At 33.4% G+C, this 20,057-nt stretch overlaps 1 protein-coding gene across 1 annotated transcript in view; it reads right to left on the reverse strand.

The window, feature by feature from the left end:
* The window catches only part of LOC129231117 (L-asparaginase 1-like), a 67,693-nt gene extending 48,016 nt beyond the window's left edge, over positions 1–19,677 (reverse strand). The window contains exons 1-3 of the mRNA XM_054865363.1: positions 19,473–19,677; positions 18,087–18,207; positions 7,781–7,892 (exon numbers count right to left, since the gene is read on the reverse strand). Coding sequence (XP_054721338.1) covers positions 7,781–7,892; positions 18,087–18,207; positions 19,473–19,677 — 438 coding nt within the window. The remainder of the gene's footprint in view (positions 1–7,780; positions 7,893–18,086; positions 18,208–19,472) is intronic.
* Between the last annotated feature and the right edge of the window lie 380 nt (positions 19,678–20,057).

Raw genomic sequence — 20,057 nt, forward strand, 5'->3', positions numbered from 1 at the left:
CAGGGGATCCATACCCCATACTCAAGAAAAGAACATGCTTTGGGAAAGCGAAGTTATTTTTACAAAAAGAAAAGCAAATAATGATAAGAGAAAATCTCAATTCTTTCAAAATAATTCTTTAAATTAAAATGTTTTTAACAGATGCAGTTTATTTCTTAGGAAAGTAAGTTGCCCTCTCTTCGCCACCCCCCCCTCCTTTTTTTTCTTCCTTGTTTTTCTAAAAAGAAGGGTTTTCAAAATATTTCTCTCTTTAACTCTCGTCCCCAGCAAGAAATTTAAAATAAGTTTTAGTTGTTCGGTTGGATTAATAATGGAAATGGATGTCCTAAAAATGCACTTATTTAGGCGTTTTTCGTTCATTTCTGGAGGAGGATCCCCGAACCAATCCCTATTCACTAAAGTTACTACCAAAAATAGTCTGAAATTATGCCTTAAGATTTCAATTTTGAGAAGTTGCGGAGGGATCTCTAAAACCACTCCTTACCTCTAGACGTCTCCAAAGATGACCTGAAATTGCGTTTTACCTTTCAGGGGAGGATTTTCGAACTATTCCTTTCCAAAGATTGTCTAATGTTGGGGGGAAATCGGAATTACTTTTGAAAAGAACCTTAAAATAAAATTTTCAAAAGTTATTGACTATTGATTGGGTAATTACGTCCAACACCTCCTATTTCTTTACACCTTCCGCCCCATTTTTTTCTTTTTCTTAAGTTTTCAAAGTGCTACACTTCGTAAGCCCTCTCCACCCACTAAAACCACTAAAAAGCTTCTCAAACCTCGTTTTCAGGGTTTCAATGTCGAAAAATTTTCAAGGGACAACTACCAAACGCCTAGCCTGCTAAAAGCATCGAAAACCGTTTAAGATTACTTTTATGGAGCTTCAATTTTGAAAAATGGCCGAACCCCAAACATTACCAAATATGGTCCAAAATCGTGCTTTTAAGACTTCAATTACGAAAAAATTTCGGACGAAGGTCCCACTACTCCCATATGAAATCTGAAAATAAAAAATTTACAATTTCGAAAAATTTAAGGTTTAGAGCGTTTAAATCCCTCCACCTAGTATAATTGAATATCTCTTCGTTTTTCAGGACTTTAATTTCAAAATAGTTTTTGGGGAGAGCTCCAGAACTGCCCTGCCCGTAAAATCAGTCAGTCTGAAACTGCGTTTTTGGAACTTCACTTTGGAAAAATGGGCTGAGGGGTGATGGGTTTCGCTCTATTTTTAAAAAAAATCCATCCGGGGCAACTTCACAAAGTCAAATTCCTCTCATTACACTAACTTTAACAAATATAGCCTATAATGACGTTTTTAAGCTTTCAATTTTTAAAAATTTCCGCAGAAAGGGCCCCCGAATTCTTCCTCCCCGTAGCATCACCAGAGACCGTCTAAAACTGCGTTCTTAGGACTGCAATTCCAAAAAAATTCTGGGGGAGGACCACCGATCGCTTCTCTCACCAGAAGCCAGAATTTTTTAAGAATGCCCCCCAAAAACTATTTTTTGGTTGCGCCACTGTATGACAGTATAAAGAGGACTGACAGTATGAAGTCCTTTCACCGCATCGAAAAAATGAGAAGATCAGGGCACTGTTACTCTCCCCTCAAAAAATGAAATTACAAATATATATATATATATATATATATATATATATATATATATATATATATATATATATATATATATATATATATATATATGGGGGGGAGAGCTAATCTTGGTTGTTTGGGCCCCCTCCAAAATAAAAACATATATACGCCACTGTTCAGAACCATTTATAATAGTCATGGGCGCCTATATGAAGGAATGCCGACCTATGGGGGGGGGGGGGTCATGGTGCAGACTGAGTCATTGAAATTTTTAGGGGAGAGGGTGTTTTGAGGGATAATTTTCACTTTTTTTGGAGAGAGGGTCTTTGCAATATTTAGGGGGGTGTACCCTTGTTTTTGGGAGGGGGGGGGGGTGAGCACCCCTGCCACATAGGAATTTTTAAGGAGTGGGGCTCAGATATTTTTTAATGGTTTAGCAGGATATTTTCCCCATGGAAACCAATTTCAGTACAGAATAGAGTTATTAAAATTTGATTTTTAATAAATTATTCATCAATGGCTGGAGAAGAAATGCTTTTTTCAATTTTGAAAAGGGGCGGTTGAACCCCCACTTACTCCCCCCCATATGGACGCTCATGATTAGAGTATGGGACAACAATTTCGGAATCCTGAAATCCAGAACTTTTGCCCTTAAATAAAAAAAAAAAAAAAAACAGAATATAATTTTTTGAATTATTCTTTTTTCCACTTTCAAAAGTTCAAAATCAGCAATTACTGTTTCAAAACACAGTTCTTTCAGTTCAGCTTTTTTTAAAAGCGTTTTTTAGATGCCACGCTTTATGCATAAAAAAGCGTTTTGATTCAATTGTACAGCAATCTTTCAACATTCACATTTGGCTAATGACAATTCTTTTTTTCTTCTCTTAAGTATGCAATAGAAAGCCTATTGAATAAAAGTACAAAATTTTTTAAAGTAAACTTATGATTTATTTATTGTACGGATTGGCACAATAGTAAAAAGCAACATCCACGGACAAAACGTCACTGTAAATTATTTCCGACTTTGGTTTTAGCATAATGAAGTGTACTTCATTCCCAGATAGATCAAAGAAAGAAATTTAACAAAACCAAGAAAAGTGTTAAAAATACCGCACAGCAGGAGAGTTGTCACTATTTTTTGAGTCATAATCTAAAATACAGAAAATTCCAAAATCGGGAAAGGTTGCAGTCACAAGCATTCTGGATTTGGGGTCCTATACTGTATTATTTAATCACAAAAAGTATGATAACAATTGTAAAGTATTCCTTTTTTGAAAGTTTAATTTTTATTTATAATTAAAATACATTTTATGAAATTTTAATTTATCTTTTGCTAATTCGTTTATGATTTTCATACTTAAATGCATTATGGCCAGTTAAACAGGACAGGGTTCCCACTCTTCCAGCAGATTAAAAAATAAGGTCTTTATATGGCCTTTTCATGGCACATTTTAAAAATATTTAGGGTCACTTCAGCCAATGTTGCACACCAACTCTCTTTGATTTCTTAAATTTATTTATGTGTATTTTTTTATCTATCAATCATAACTGATGAGTTATTTTGAAATGCGTTAAAAAGAAGGTTTTTTTTACAGTAAAGCCTTAAAATGTTATAACTGTAGGAGCTATAGAGTTGTATGATAGCTCATTTTAAAGACAATTACATGCACATTAATTTGATGTGTTTATGTAACTTGAATAATTGTTGAGAATTTTTTTTTTATAAAATGTTTAGTTCAAAAATTTTAAAGCTAGTGTCTTTTAAAATTTTTGGAAAAAACACATGATTTTTATTGAACTTTAACAAATACAGAGAATTTCAGAGTGGGACCATGAAATGATCATCAGTAACAGCAAATATTGTAGGACACATTACTGCCATTTACCCTAAAACTTTTTAGTAACTGCTGAACCCTTCATGGTCCCACTGAAAGTTTTTGGACATTTTTACATATGTGCATTATAACCAAACAGAATTTGAAAAATATATTAAAGGACATCATCACAAAAAAGTTTAAATTTTTATATTTTAAAATTTTGTTAAAAACATTTTTTCTCAAAAATTATTCAAGTTATAAATGTAATTCTCTTTAAAATGAGCAATTATACAACTCTGTTGCTTTCATAAAACATGAGGTATAACATTTGAAAGCAAAATTTTGCAAAAATTTTCCCATGTTTTTTGCCGTAAGGGGAGGTGGAGCACGTTGGTCTGCTTTTTTACTTATCATTCTTTATCTCATCAAAAAATTTAATGAGAAGAATTTTATCTAAGTTTCTGAAGGATAAGTCATATGCTACTTTTATGCAAAGTTACATCAATATTTGCTAGGGGGAAAAAAGCTCTTTTTTTTCTTCATTGCATTGCATGAAACAACTCCAAAAAGAAATGAATCCTGTTATACTAATATCATATATTTCAAAGAAAAAGTACAATACAATAGGGAATTTGCAACCTATTTAATGTTCATATTTTGGCTATTGGATATTGTTAATTGACCCTCAAAACTACAAAATTCACCATCGCCGAATTTTAAAACACCGTGATTGATTTTTAATGAATTTTTAAAAATCCACACGCAAAAGTGCGCTCTTCTGAAACGTCACAAGCCTACGTCACAGGGCGCTAATGGGCAGCCTTCCACCGAAGATCCCTTGTTTTCGCTAAGGACATTTTGAGCACGTTGATATTTTTATTTTTTAGAAATTCAATAATCCTTTTGAACACACTATGGAGGCCGGATTTGTTAAAGCACAATCTAAATAATTTTCCTCAAGTAACATCAATGATGATATTCGAATATTTCCGAGAGGATGAGAGGTCTAATGTTCCAGAAACGCAAGGAGTTAAATACGAGGAGATAAGCCTTTTATGTTTCGTCTTCGAAGTTGGAATGCACGTCCTTCGCTTCTCCCCTATCGGAAGAGCGCATGAAGTCACTTCCTATGCCATTTGACGTCACAAGCGCTTGAACTTTAAAAATTAATTCAAAAAAAAACTACTGACCGTATCGCAAACATTTTTTCACCTATGATGTTCATACATGTTACTCTATCATATAAAAATAAAATTGAAAAATCGAAAACTTCCCTATTGACAGCCTTAAGTTAGCATATCTTTGTGTTTCAAAATCAAATATAAAAAATAAAATTAGATAATCTTAAGTAAAAGTATACTTTTTTAATTCTTTTAATCAATTATTATTATTATTATTTTTTGTAAAATGCTTGTTTAGGAAAAAAAAAATTAATACAGGAGCTTCATTATAGCATGTATTGCATATTTTACTCTTAGAAAATAATTGTCTGGAAAAAAATTAGAAGTATATTTGAAAATATAAATTGTAAAAAAAATGCAGAGATAAAATGAATCTTTTGGTAAAATTAATTTAGTATAATTTTTGTTAAATAATTAACTTTGCTTTTTTTGCCATAAGTTATTATTATTATTATTTCGAAACATGTGTAACATGAAATGAAGTGAATGTATAATATTCAAACACTTAGAACATTGTTATAATTATTGAGATGCAAGAGAAAAAAAAGTTTTAAAATTATGTGGGGGTAGTTTGGTCTGGTGCAACATGCTCCACAAAGAGTGGACCAACGTATACCACCTTCTTGATCTGAAAAAGTGATGTCATAATTTTTTTATTTTTGACAAAAAATTAAAAAATTGCCTATTATTGTGAACTAAAAAAGCTTACTTTAAGAAAGGAGTTCGTTTTTTTCCCCACAATCGCGATGAAAATCATTAAAAAAAAAAGTTACAGTTTTCCGAAAATTATTCAGGACTACTCAAATAACACTTTCTGGAATAAAATTTGTTCAATATAACTATACCATGTGATTTCATCATAGGATTTGTAGGACCATAGGTGCTATCTTTTGGTCATAAAATAAAAATTATTAATAGTATTAAAATAATTGAGACCGGTCCAACGTACCCCACCTCCCCTGCCGAGTCAGTCATAGTCCCACTCTGAAATATGTTGGATGGGAAATAATTTATTAAAATGCATTTAAGATCAAATTATCTTCAAAAGCTCTAAAGGACATTATTTTGAATTTTGAATTTTCTGAAAAAGCTTTTCTTGAAAATCCTTAAACTATATACTAAACTCCCAATTATCAGAGGGGCAGATTACCCACCAACTTTCATACATTCAAAAAGTTTTTTTTTCTTTTCCTTTTTTTTTTGGCAATGATTAAACTAAATGTAGATAAAAGCACACATTTTAACTCAGTGCAAAACCTAGTTCTAGACTCCCTATTTTTTTTTTCTTCCCTTTTGCTTCCAATGGCATCAAACCATTCATGGTCCCTGAATCCTAACTATAGGAAATCTGATTTTTAGATCTACACTACTTACTGCTTTAAATCTACACAATATTTACTGATTTTTAGATCTATACGACTTACATGCGTAATCAAGTGACCGCACCTATCTTGTTCAAAAAAACTTCCCTCCTTTCCCCAATGCATTTTCGGTGTAACCTAGCTTGATAGTGTCAATTAATCTGCTTGCACAATTTACTTGCATATATGTGGAATCCATTTGCTATAATAAGCGATCCTCTTTTATCTTTTACATAGATTTTTAATACAATGTTACCATTTTAGTTAGGAGGCAAATATTATTCATCTATCTAAAGCTATTGCATAGACTAAGATTGTCTTCTACTTAGTTTGCAGATTACCCATGAACTCGGTTATCCACGGTAATCCCACTTTATTCCGCAGATAATTGGGAGTTACTGTATATAAAATTAAAGTGCATGAAAGTACCTTTAAAATGAGTTATTATACAACTCTGTTGCTCCCACAGAACTTGAATTAAGCACTTCGAAACACTGCTGGCAAGTAAAAATAAAGTGCTGTCTAACGAATTCGAAAAATTTATTACACATCACTTATGAAAGATAGATTTAAAAAAAAGGACACAAATTTAAGACATCAAAGAGTAAGGTTTCTAAAAGTTTCGTGAAAATCTGAGAAGTCAAGTTGAGAAAAAAATTTTTCGTTGATTTGACACAGAATGACATAAATCCTAAAAAAATAGGGTCTTTGATTAATTTTTAGGGCATTTGACTGTAAAATATGGCCTTTAGAGGGACCACTACAAGCAGTACTTGAAAATAGGGCCTTTTGAGGGGCCGTGGGAATCCTGCAGGAGATCTGGTTGAACGGAGGACGGTTGAGCAGAAGTCTTCTGTATTACTATTTGATGACTGTTGCTTAGAGCTTGAGGCTCAAAACTTGTCTGCATACAGAAAAAAAAAAAAAGGTTTATTCTAACTCTGAAAGGTATGAATGCAGTAATTTGGTAAATTTGGTGCTTCAATGACATAGGGTTTAAATTCTTTTTTCTGCAGAAATCAATCATTTCAATTTACAAATTGTTTCAGTTTCTATCGTTCATGAAAGTAATTGAATGCTCAACAAAGAAAATTTTCATTCACTAATTTCTGCAAGATAAAAATAAGCACACGAACAACTCTGCAAAACAATTTCAAAGATTTATAAAATAATCTTTTCATTCAGTTTACTCTGTAATGTGCTAAATTTTAATTGTTTTCTAACTTTTACAACTGCTTTATCTTCTTCAAAAATTATTTAGTTTGTAGCCCTGATAATTGCATGCTTGGTAAAACACCTAAAGATAAGATTTAAGTTCTTATTTCAAGCATTCATTATATGAGATAACTGCGTGATTGAATCTAAATGCTGACATATTTATTATAACTATATACACATGAACTCATTCATCAAGGCTTTTAAATGGCTATGAAAGCAATATTATACAAGCGAGTGATTTTTAACACTCCTCGAGTGTTTGTAATGCTTCTCTGCAAAAAAGTCTCAGATAAATTTCCAAAATGTCTTTTTCACTCATTTACTGAGGTTGGGTTCTTTGTTTCTGAAAGGTTGGCAGCGGGGGGGGGGGGGGGGGAGGAATTAGGGAAAACATGGCTCTAAAATTTTGAATGTGTTCGGTCTTAAAAAGATGAATACATTAGATTTTAATATTTAAATGTTTTTTGGAGATCTTTATCAAAACTAACATAGAAATGAGTATTGAAATTTCCAAAGAATTAATTTACTTGAACTGTAAATGAATGTGATTGAAGAGAAAACCCAAGCGATTGTTGCAGAAGGTTCACTTTGTTTGCAAGAATACAAATTACTTACTTTAATGTCCATGGCTATTCTAATCCAATCATCCATAGTCATGTTAGATGAATCTAGCAATGGCACATATTCACGAATTACATACAGCACTCTTGCTGTTTCACCAGTGTCACTGAAACAATACATATTTCATAAAGTTCAAAAAGAAAAAAAAGTGCACAAAGAGTAACACTGCAATGAGAAATATTTAAAACTACCTATAACAATTATTGTGCATATTTTGACCACAGTAAAGAATTGTAGATTTAAAAAAAAAGTAAGCTTCAACAGATGTGACTATGAAATGCTTGGCACCGTACGTGGCTCGTTCGGGGGGGGGGGGGGGGGACAACTGCTTCTGCTAAGACTCCTGCTTCAGCATATTTCTCAATGGAACTTAAGTGTCAAAGATAAGAAACAGACCAATGTTGAAAACGAACAAAATTTATTGAAACTGATTAAAACATGTTAAACACCTTTCAAGTCATACATTTATACCAAAAACTTCCTGTTTGTTAAAACATCTCTAGTTTTATATATTTTGAAAAGACTGTTGCCGCAAAAAAGTGAACATTAGAATAAGTTGAATTACATAATAAACATTAATAAATCAACATCCTTATATATTATTTCTGTAGCCTGTTTTTGGTTTCTACGCCAAATTTCCCTCAATTCTTGATCGATTTCTTTGATTTACGGCTAATTTTATAGCTTATGGTGCTGGCTACTGACGAAAAATAGACCCAAGGTCTAAAAATTGTTTCTTTTAACCGAAAAACCTGTTTTAAAGAACCAGAATAAGGTTTTCGGTCAAACTTATAACTTTAATTTGCGCCATGACCGACAGAGCTGAGTAGCTTGATCGGCAGAGCGTTCTCTTCGTAACCAGGAGATTACGTGTTCGGACCCACGTCCGGACAATCTGCACCAAAAAAATTAGAGAAATATTGCGCATTACAGTGAATTAAATGAATAACTACTATGAGGGAATAAAATAAATGAGAAGAAAATGCTCCTTGCTGATATGAAAACATTCAGTGATTTTGTGCTAAATTACTTCGAAATTGCACGTGTTTTTTTTTTTTTTTTTGAAGCTTTGGCTCTGGAAAGAAAATTAAAGCATAATGTAAGCGAAAATATAAGTAACAGGTTTAAGATTTCAGACTACAATAGAATTGTTTTTTGTTCAGAAAAAAAATTATAAATCGTATATTGAAATATATATTCTTCTAATGAGTTTTTGACTCTTTGTACAAATAAATAAAATACTACTTCAATTTGAAGGGTAAAATATATTTTTTTTCTTCTTTTTGCTAAAAAACAAATAGCTTATCATATTTTTACTACATTCGAAAAGCTACGCTTAAAAAAGAGCATAGTTCAATTTATTTTGTATTTTAACCGTGCTGTTAAATGATGAACACGTGCTGCCATCTAAGTTATAACGGATTAAGCAGTCTGCGATAACAAATTGTAAAAATTTTCAAAAATAAAAACATTTTTCATCAATATCTTATCTTATATATTAATCCCCTCTCATTTTAAAACTTATCAGGCTGGCCAATGACGAAAAAAAGACTTACGGTCGAAAATTCAAGTTTTCGAAATCGCCTCTTGCTGTTTCAAAACCTTGATGCTGCCTGTAGTTCTTATGCATTTTTTAAAGGAAAGTTCTAATGCAGTTTTCCATTTTTTACGTCGCTTTCGGCAAAAAAAAAAAAAAAATTGCCGGTGTGTGTGTTTATATTTTAATAAAGCTTAACAGCACTGGACTTAGTTGTTCGGTTTAATTGATAATTTTTTTCCGGTAGAGCGTTCGGCTATAAACTATCTGAACTTTGGGCAAGCTTGGGCTGTCCGACATAATATCAAATTTATATTAGTATTACGCATTACATGTGCTCATAACATACACACCTAATAAAATAAATGCAGTGGGAATGCTACTTGGTGTTTCGACTCCTTTATGCAGGCTACAGTTATCATTCGGATAAGTTGATTGTTAATCGAAGAGTGTTCTTTCTTTTTTTTTTTTAAAGCTTTGACTACATCCAGACCACTCAGCATAATGTAAGCATAAAAAAGTATTAGATTTACCTAAAGGAAATCCTTTTTGTGCAGAAAAACATTTTCATTGTATGCTGAAATGCAGATGTTTCTAATAGCAGTGTTCGACCTTTTGTACAAATGAAAAAATACTACGCCAAATTAAAACTACGAGTTTCACCCAGTAAACCTTTAATTTTTTATTCGCGCGAATACGATATAAAGCATTAAAATTATTATCAACTTCATTAGCAAGAAATCATTTTCTACTCCTCTGCTTTCTGCTGAAAAAAAATACATTTTGTCTACGCTCGAAAAATTACACTTAAAAAACGGACACAGTTCAACTGGTTTTGGTTTTGAATTTTAAGATTAAAAGAGAAACATGTGCGGGCATTTAAGCCGTAACTCATAAAGCAACCTTCTATGTGAAATAGTTCAATATTCAAAGATAAAAACACTTATTTTCAATCTAATTTATTACTTCTCTAGAATGTTCGTTTCAATCGCTATGTGAGATCTTCGTCATTCTTTAATCAAATTCCATGCTTTTCGAATAAGTTTAAATCGTATCATGCTGCTTAATGACAAAACATAGAAGCATGATCTTATTATTATTATTATTATTTTTTTTTGGCAAAAAGCTATTTTGCTGTTTTTTACTACGCATTCCTTCAATGAATAGCTTTCGAAAAGGAAGGCGCAATTGCTAGGTTCGTTGGGGTGTCGGGCTGTTAATCAGAATGGCGCCAATTCGAATCCGTGCCAATAAATATCTCTTTAATATTTCTTTTTTCCCGTCAGATGCTCATATGGGCAGGACTGTATTTGCCACAACCTGTTTTTTTACATGCACAATTATTGCTTTTTCACGAGTCACTACTCAGCCACACTTTTAATGATATTTATGTTTGAATTGAAAATATGTACGACCAAAAGGTGAGCGATGATCAAATTATCACAACGTTGTATTTAACGAGGTTTTGTTACTGATGTCTTTAAATTACTTGCCTTCCCGTCTGCGCTTACTTTTTTTTTGGTTCTTCTTCATAATGTTCTTCCTTTGAAATTCTTAAAGAGCGAAATACCTTATGAAACGATTCGAAGCACAGTGCGGAGTTCCGCACGGGTCGACTAGTTAATAATTTATGAGCACAAAAATGTGGAAATATTATTCTAAAATGGGAATTCTTTAAATCCAGATCCAGCACAAGGTTCAATATCTGACGAAAGTGCAGGAGCTCTAGAACTTATTTTAGTCCTTTAATCGACTGAATTCCAATCAAAATGTGAAAAACTACATAAATTGAAAAGAATTGGAGGAGCTGAGCTCCCATGCAAATGAAGCCCTGTGTGGAACAATATTTCGTTTGGAAGGGTGAAGAATACCAAGATAATGCTACTTATCCATTGATACATATCAAAAACCAAAATTATAATCTCACTGGTCATTTAATCTATGTTATCAACAAGAAATCAAGAAAAACCCATAAAAATAAACAAAAAAAACTGCATCAGTATGCATGCAATAGTAAAATAAAACACGAAAGAGAAAGTATATAGTTGGGACACCAAAACAGAAGTAAAGCAAGAGAGCATCTTAAAATTTGAAAATACATAGGAGGGGAGGGGGGAAAAAGACATATATAATGCCCATGTAACCTGAGCCTAAAAATAAAAATATTTTTTTTTTTTTAACTGACAGAAGTCAAATTCATAAGAATTTATATACTAAACCAACAGAAAACTTAAAAATCAGAAGTAGGAAACCTTTTTTTTCTGATGCAAATAAAATCTTTGAGCAGTGTTGGAATTCTTCACAGCATTATTACAGCCAGAATTTACAATCTGGGAGGAGCAGCTTATATAACACTCCTTTCATACAGGAGTAGAAATTCAGGAAATAAGTCACTGGTGCAACGAACCAGTAAATACAAAAAAAAAAAAAAATGCACATATTAGTGGTCTAATATTGTATATGGGTTTGAAACAATGAAAAATTTATGAAAAAGGACAACAATATGCAAAACAAAATATATTAAGGTGAGAAACAGAGTCAATTAGAAATGTTCAATAAACATGAGCGACAGAGGAAGAAAAGGAAACAACAGGCACCTTTCTGTTCACCAATACTGATACAGGAAATAAGCCATCAAAATCTTATCTTTGCTGATTGCTGTAGGAAGAAAACAATAAGGTGGTAGAAACAAACTATACTAATAATTTAAAGCTGAAGAGTTTGGTTGTTTGAACTCGCTAAGCTCAGGAACTACCGGTTCAAATTGAAAAATTCTTTTTGTAAGCCCATTTTTTGAAGAAGGCCATAGGTTAACATTTTGATCTAAATTAAGATCATGAATTTCTTAGAGACTAATAGTCTGTTCACTAATTTAAAGTATGGTTTCAGGAAAGGTAAATCTTGTGCTACTAATTTATTGTATTTCTACGACAAGGTTACCTCAGATAGATAACAAAAAATGTGTGGATGTTGTTTATATTGATTTTCAAAAAGCTTTTGATAAGGTACTGCATGTTGCTTTTCTCAGCAAACTAGCTAACATAGGAATAGGAGGAAAATCTTTACTTTGGGTTAGAAAATGGCTCACTGGTAGGAAGCAAAGAGTAGTTGTGAGAGGAAATCATTCTAAATAGAGTGATGTTTTAAGCGGGGTTCCTCAGGGATGTTTTAGGGCTTCTTTTGTTTATTATCTTTATGCATGACATCAATGATAATATTTCTGGAAGCATGAATTGTTTTTGCTGATGATGTAAAAGTGATGGGGATTGTCAAAAATGAAGAACAAGTAAAACAGTCTCAAGAGGATTTAGATCATATTACTAAGTGGGCGGATAAATGGGGTATGGCAGTTAATGTAGGGAAGTGTCAAGTGCTACACTTAGGTCATGGAAATAAGCGTACGAGTTATCGTTTAGAGGGTTCAGTCATTAGTCAGGCAGAAAATGTTATGGATTTGGGTATCTTAATAAATCAGGAATTCAAGTTTAGTGAACAGTGCAGCATTGCCAGTAACAAAGCCAACAAAATGCTTGGGTTTATCAATAGATCTATTTCAAACAAATCTAAGAAAGTTCTTCTACCTTTATATAGGAGTTTAGTAAGACCTCATTTGGAGAACGCTGGTCAGTTTTGGTCCCCTATCTGAAGAAAGATATTTCTGTATTGGAAAGGGTTCAAAGAAGGGTAACTAGACTAGTAAGGGGACTTTCAGATTTGGATTACGATACCAGACTTAATAGGCTTAATACGTATAGCCTGGAGCAAAGAAGAGTCAGAGGGGACATGATTCAGTTATTTAAATTAATCAAAATAAAAGATGTTAATGGATTAAATTTTTGCACCGAAAGCAGGACGAGGGGTCATTGTTTTAAGCTATTTAAATCTCAGGTTAACCTGGAAATCAGGAAAAACTACTACTTCAGTAGGGTCGTGGGCACTTGGAACAGCTTACTAAAAGAGGCGGTAATGAGCAAGGGGGTGGATAGCTTTAAAAGGGCCATTGATCTTCATTGAGGACTAATTAATTGACTAGGACCAGCCTAGCTGGGCGCAGAGCCTGTTGCTGGTCGTCACATTTGTATTTACATTGATATTTTAATTAGAAAAAAAGTAATTCAATATTTTATGTGACTTCCAGCAGTTTTTAGTACTTTTTACTCCGCACACCCCGAAAGATATAGACCCCCGAAAGAGAATATTTTTCACACTAAAATGTAGGAAATATAATTTTAAGTATGATGAAAATTAGGTTTTGCAGATAGAGCGATTTTTATATTTTTTATGAATTTTTAAATAAAATCTTTATTTTGCATTTTTCCTGGGTTTAATTTTTTCTAAACGCCTCCCGCAAAAAGTATAAAGGCCTCTTTTTGAAAATTTAAATATGCAATAGCAAAAACATTTCACTTTTTTCAGAAAAAAGAAGTTTTCAAAATTACACAATAAAGTAGACTCTCGTTCTATGCGGGTTTATTTTACGCGGTTTTGATTACATGCGGTTTAAGATCTGACACCTGCTTTTGCATCTTTTTTTTCCATTTAGGAATTTTATTCAATCCCCCCTCCCTGACATTTTGCTGTTGTTATTTAGTGTTACATATTTGTGTGCATTTGATTCAATAAAATCAGGGAGCTTTTTTTTTCAAATCTTTTGCACACAACGGGGGACAGAGAATTTTCTTTTTTGGAGCTATTTTAATTAAATAAATAAAGTGTGCAGTTTCTTGCATGATCTCTGTTTTGTACACATAGCAAAAGATTGTTAATTACCATCAGAGGTAGATATGCATAGATCATATAGATGGATTGATAGATAAATATAGAGGTTGATGTAGGTAGATGGTCAGTAAGAGGTAGATAGGACCTATTTTAAAAAATTCAACGGGTGGTCAATGCCCCCCCCCCCCACATTCACATAAAAGTGGACGTGCTTTTTGTTATTTTCCGACAAAATACGCCCCCCCCCCAATGAAAGTACACCTTTCTCCCGTCCCCTCCTTTGGGGCTGCTTGCATAGAAATTTTTATTTCTGGAAGCATGAATTGTTTTGCTGACGATGTAAAAGTTATGGGGATTGTCGAAAATGAAGAACAAGTAAAACAGCTGCAAGAGGATTTAGATCATATGTCTAAGTGGGCAGATAAATGGGGTATGGCAGTTAATGCAGGGAAATGTCAAGTGCTATACTTAGGTCATGGAAATAAGTGTATGAGATATCGTTTACAGGCTTCAGTCATAAATCAGGCAGAAAATGTTATGGATCTGGGTATCTTTATTAATCAGGACTTCAAGTTTAGTCAACAGTGCAGTATTGCTAGTAACAAAGCCAACAAAATGCTTGGGTTTATCAATAGATCTATTTCAAACAAATCTAAGAAAGTTCTTCTGCCTTTATATAGGAGTTTAGTAAGACCTCATTTGGAGTATGCTGTTCAGTTTTGGTCGCCTTATCTGAAGAAAGATATTTTTGTATTGGAAAGGGTTCAAAGAAGGGTAACTAAATTAGTAAGGGGACTCTCAGATTTAGATTATGATACCAGACTTAATAGGCTTAACATGTATAGCCTGGAGCAAAGGAGAGTCAGAGGGGACATGATTCAGTTATTTAAATTTATCAAAATGAAAGATGTAAATGGATTAAATTTTTGCAGGGAAAGCAGGACAAGGGGTCATTGTTTTAAGCTATTTAAATCTCAGGGTAACTTGGAAATCAGGAAAAACTACTACTTTAACAGGGTCGTGGGCACTTGGAATAGCTTACCGGAAGAGGCGGTAATGAGCAAGGGAGTGGATATCTTTAAGAGGGCCATTGATCTTCATTGGGGACTAATTAATTAACTAGGACCAGCCTAGCTGGGCCCAGAGCCTGTTGCTGGTCGTCACATTTGTATTTGTAAAGACAAACCAGTTGGTCGCCTATCTTTTTATTTGTTTTGGCGAATAGTTTTAAATTCCAAAGAGACTTTAATAGGTTTTTTGAAAAGATGTGTATGCATTTTTGTTGAACAAAAATGATCATTTCATATCAGAAGGGGGAGGGGGCATGTGGATTGTTATATCCATCAGACTTCCTTTAATTTCTTAGCACAAGTATTGCCATGAGGGGTGCTGCTAGTATCTTATAATGCTAGGAGAAATTTCTAAACTAATCTTTCTTGAAAAGGAAACTTGAACATGGTAATTTCAAGTACAAACTTTCAATAGATTCAAAAAGTTATAGTACTTACAAATTTTAAAAGTAAAACAGAAAAAAAAAAAAAAATCACTGGAAACATAGGATACAGAACTTGAATTATTTTGCTGGTCCAATATGTGTTTGTGTAGTTACAGACAGTAGCGGATTTTTGGGGGGCCGACAACAAGAAACTAACAAAAAATCACCAGTTTTGCAGAAAACAAGCACAAAATAAAACTTTTTTTCAAACCAAATCATTAGGCCTGATTAAACTTTGGTAAGATAAGAAAGTGTAAGAACTTGGACAATTTTAAATTATCAAAACAAGCTTTTAACATTGATAATTGAGATCAATTGTAATAGATATGCATTAATCATGCTTAGTCTTCAAAATGACAAAAAAAAATCTTTCTTTAACAGCCGTCAGGGCACTCAAAATTATCTTCATGTCATAGACTGTCACACTGAGGCATTCCTTATGATACCACTTGTCATTTTAGATGTACAGTCGACTCCCGCTACAACACGATCCGACTTACGCGAAATGGCTATAACGCGATTTTTTTCCAGTAAAGAATTTTGGACATAACCCGAATTCCTCGCCCACAACACGAAAGTTTTCGGAAGGGAATCGCTATGTGTAAGTAATCGGCTTTGTTATTGGCTATTAAAAAATTTTTTCCTGAATGGACCTTTATCCCTTTAGGATCACAGAGTGGGAGTTCCCACATCGTACTGGTTCGAGACATCGCTTATACAAATAATTACTTCTCATTTTCTATATTTTTTTTCATTCTAAATATGAAAGTTGTTGAAATATAATGACACCTAAGAGGGATGTTTTATCTTGTGAAGATCGAAAGAAAAAGAAAATTTCTGACAGTTAAAGAAAAGCTAAAGATTATGTGATTGAATAACTATAAAATGCGTCGAAGGTAGTACAACAATAAAGTATGAGTGAATCGTCCACCAAGTTCACCAAGTAGTATCTAAGAAAAATGCAAAAAATATGAAAATGGAAGCTGCTCTTGTTTTGTAAATTTAAGAAAGCAGGAATAGGGGTGTTGCCACAAATAGAAACGTTATAAAAGAACTAGCAAAGCAGTTGCATTTAAAAATATATAAGAATTAACGATTTGGTCACGCAACTTAAATCATCAACATCTTCATTTTTTAAAGTTACAAGTATCATTACTGGATCAACTGTACAGTAAAACTATTGTGTATCTGTTTTCCTTACTTCATACTGTACTACCATACTGGTTTGTTTTATGTCTTTCTTTCCCATTGATCATTGATTTCGTGCATAGTAGCAGTATTTTATGTTGAATAAAACAAGTTTTTTTATTTAAAATAAAAATGAAAATTCAGTTTTTTTTTTTTTAATATAAGAAACAGTAATGTATAGTTAAGAAATGGTTTTTAACAGTTTGAGGTGGTTTTTACAAGTGTATAAAATAATTGGATATGCTTATGAAAGTTTTTACACATACCCTTTTCCACACCGCGAAATTTCGACTTATGAGAGGGGTCTTGGAACGCATCTCTCGCGTAAGTCTGGACTTGACTGTAGTCTCATGTCATTCATTTTATCCTCTCACAAGTGTGTGACAGTACCATATTGAATCGTTTTTTTAAGCATCATTTCCTGCATTGAGGGTTTACGTCTTTTTTATTTTCATCTCTTTCTTGTTTATGTTAAATAGGTCTTTGATGACTAATGTTCTCTGATAATTAATGGCTTTTCTTTTAACAATTTGTGGGGGTTTTTTTTCATAATTTTCTCTGATGTAGGCATAAATTTTTGAATTGCTGTACTTTTTAATGTAGCGAGCCGCACATTGTATTTTTCATCGACCGAACTGGAATCTTAAACCATGTGGGTGGTAAAACTTTTCAGAACGTCTGCTTGGGGTACTACTATAACACTGAGCTAATTAGTAAATAGTCGTAACGACTTATAAACATCTATAATATATATTGTGAAAGATTTAAAATAAGATGTAAAACTGACAAACACTGTTGCAAAAACAAAAGAGTATAATAAGGCATACGATTAAATTTGGTAGGCCTTCTTAGCTGTTGACATCATGTAGGAAGAAATACACAAAAGTACAATAGTTGGTTTATATATATAATTCAGACAGCAAAGATCGAGAAAAGCATTGAGAACAGAGAACTGGGGCACAAAACTATATCTAAAATAGTAATATTACAAAAATTATTTAACATTCAGTCGGACAATTTTTTATTATTCATGTTGTACAACCATGCCGCACAAACGAATAACGTCGCCCTGGTCGGAACCAGTATGAAATGACATCTATGAGTATTAGCTACCTACAAGTGCATCCTTCAGTGGATACGGACATTTTCAATTGTATTTTTGTTCTTTTAGCCTTATTTGCCGACAGGCCTTAATACCTGCACCTACCTTATATTTATTTCATATATATTCACTTAAACCTGAATTTGACTTTTCTGAACCCCCCCCCCCCTTTCCCAGTCCCATGTGAATTCGTTAATCTAGAGCCCACTGTGCCATCTTTTTGTTGAGTAATTCATACTGAAAAAAGTTATAAACTTACGGTAATATCATAAAATTTTTCTCTGGATGCTCAATTGCATAATCTTCAGCAGCAGTTGTGTCATGAAGTTGAGGATATAATTTTATTCTTTTTTCCATAATACTTGTCTCTGGAGCATAAACTAAAAAAAAAAAAAAGGAATCAATACAAATATTACCACCAGACAGGCTCTGAGGTACAGCTAGGCTCTTCCTGGTAAACTTATCAAACCCCAACAAAGAACAAGAGCTCTCTCTTCTAGTACAAACTGTCTGGTAAAATATACCTCTGGTCGCAGTTCTTGGTTTGGGGTTTAGCACCTTTTCTTTCATTCCATAAACTATCCACCCCATTGTAAGTACTAAGTAACAGCTGCTTTTGGTGAACTATTCCAAATACTATATATAACCCTCTTATAGTATATAACCCTCTTGAAGTTCGGATTTGCGTTAGGAATTAGTAATGGCAAAAATTCCTTCTTTTTTTTCTTAAATCACACTCAACAAAAATCTATTTTCAGGCCATTCCCATATACCTAAGTCCTAAAGTCCTACTCTCACTTAACATTTTTGTCATGGTGAAAATCTCACCTTGGATATTTCTTTAGTGAAGAAGGTATGTGTACAGATTTAAGCAAAGTGTGCTCAATACGTGCCTCTGCTGACAAGCTTTGGGCACAGTTGGTAGTGCGGACATGGGTCATCCTCAACTTTCCAAGAAGTGCAACTACGGCAATTTTTTGTCTTTCTACAGGACATGACTGCATGCTTATTTGCATTGTCTTAAAAATCAGATCTCCCCCCCTTTCGCAGGCTAATTATTATTTTTGATGTCTCACATCACTTGTGCTCAGCACTAGTATTTTTATCTTGTAAAGCTCAGAGGTATTATAAGACAAGAGAAGTTATGAGTTCATAATAGCCAAACTTGTGGGCATTTGCAATAAATAATTATTTCCTTGGTGTGAAACATGGAAGTACCGATTTTTCCCAAAATATCTTGAGCAAAAAAAAAAAAAAAAAGCTATGACATCTGGTTCTGCCATATTTGAAGAAATTTAGCCAAACTAACACATCTTCTATTTTAATCAACTTCAATAACTGGATCATGTGTCCTCTGACTCTTTTGTTCAAGTCTATACATTTTTAGCCTGATACTTTGCTCTAAATCAGAAAGTTCATTTACATGAATTTAAAAGTTTTTTTCTATAATTTCTATTTAGTTATTCTGAAGGTAAGGACCCTAAACTGAGCAGCATTATCAGCGCGGTGTCCCCGTCCCTCCAACGGCACACTCCTCCCATAAATATCGCCCCCTCCACACAAAGGGTCCCCAAAAAACTGAAAATTAAGCCTAGAAATTATTCAAAAAGAGTTCATAAACAAAGCAAGCAAACATAAAACATACCTCCACTTTCTGTCCGAAGCATACCAATAGTACCACCTGTGTATAAAACTAAAACTTTTGAATAACCATCTCCTTTAATTTTATGCAGGGAAGAACTATTTTTTAATGTTGTTTCAGAACGAACTGAATTTTGCAAAGTATCTTCTTTTCCATCAATTATTGAATCAGAACAAACTTCTTCGGAAGCAGTATTAGGTGAATGCATAGCAATATGTAAAATCAAAAAAGTTTATTTTCAATTTTCAAACAAAGGATGGACAAATAAATTTCCTTGCTGAGACAAAAAATCTGCATTTACGGTAGAATGCAGTAGGAATATAGCACTCAGTTATGTCTGCGCGCAATTTACAGAATTAAAGCGCATTCACATTTTCGCACTAGCGCTCATGTTTACATCTGCAATGCTTCGTTATTGCATCATAGACAGACCGGCGGATCGCAATCAGTTGTGTTGCCAAACAAACAATGTGTCATAATTTTTATCTGCAAGGCTTGTACGCAGTCCTGAACCACGAGCGACGTTACCACAAGCGACGAAACTAGGGAGCCCCCCCCCCCCCCCCCCCCCCAGTATTTCAGACCTCA

The sequence above is a fragment of the Uloborus diversus genome, chromosome 10, assembly GCF_026930045.1.
Source record: "Uloborus diversus isolate 005 chromosome 10, Udiv.v.3.1, whole genome shotgun sequence".
NCBI lineage: Eukaryota > Metazoa > Arthropoda > Arachnida > Araneae > Uloboridae > Uloborus > Uloborus diversus.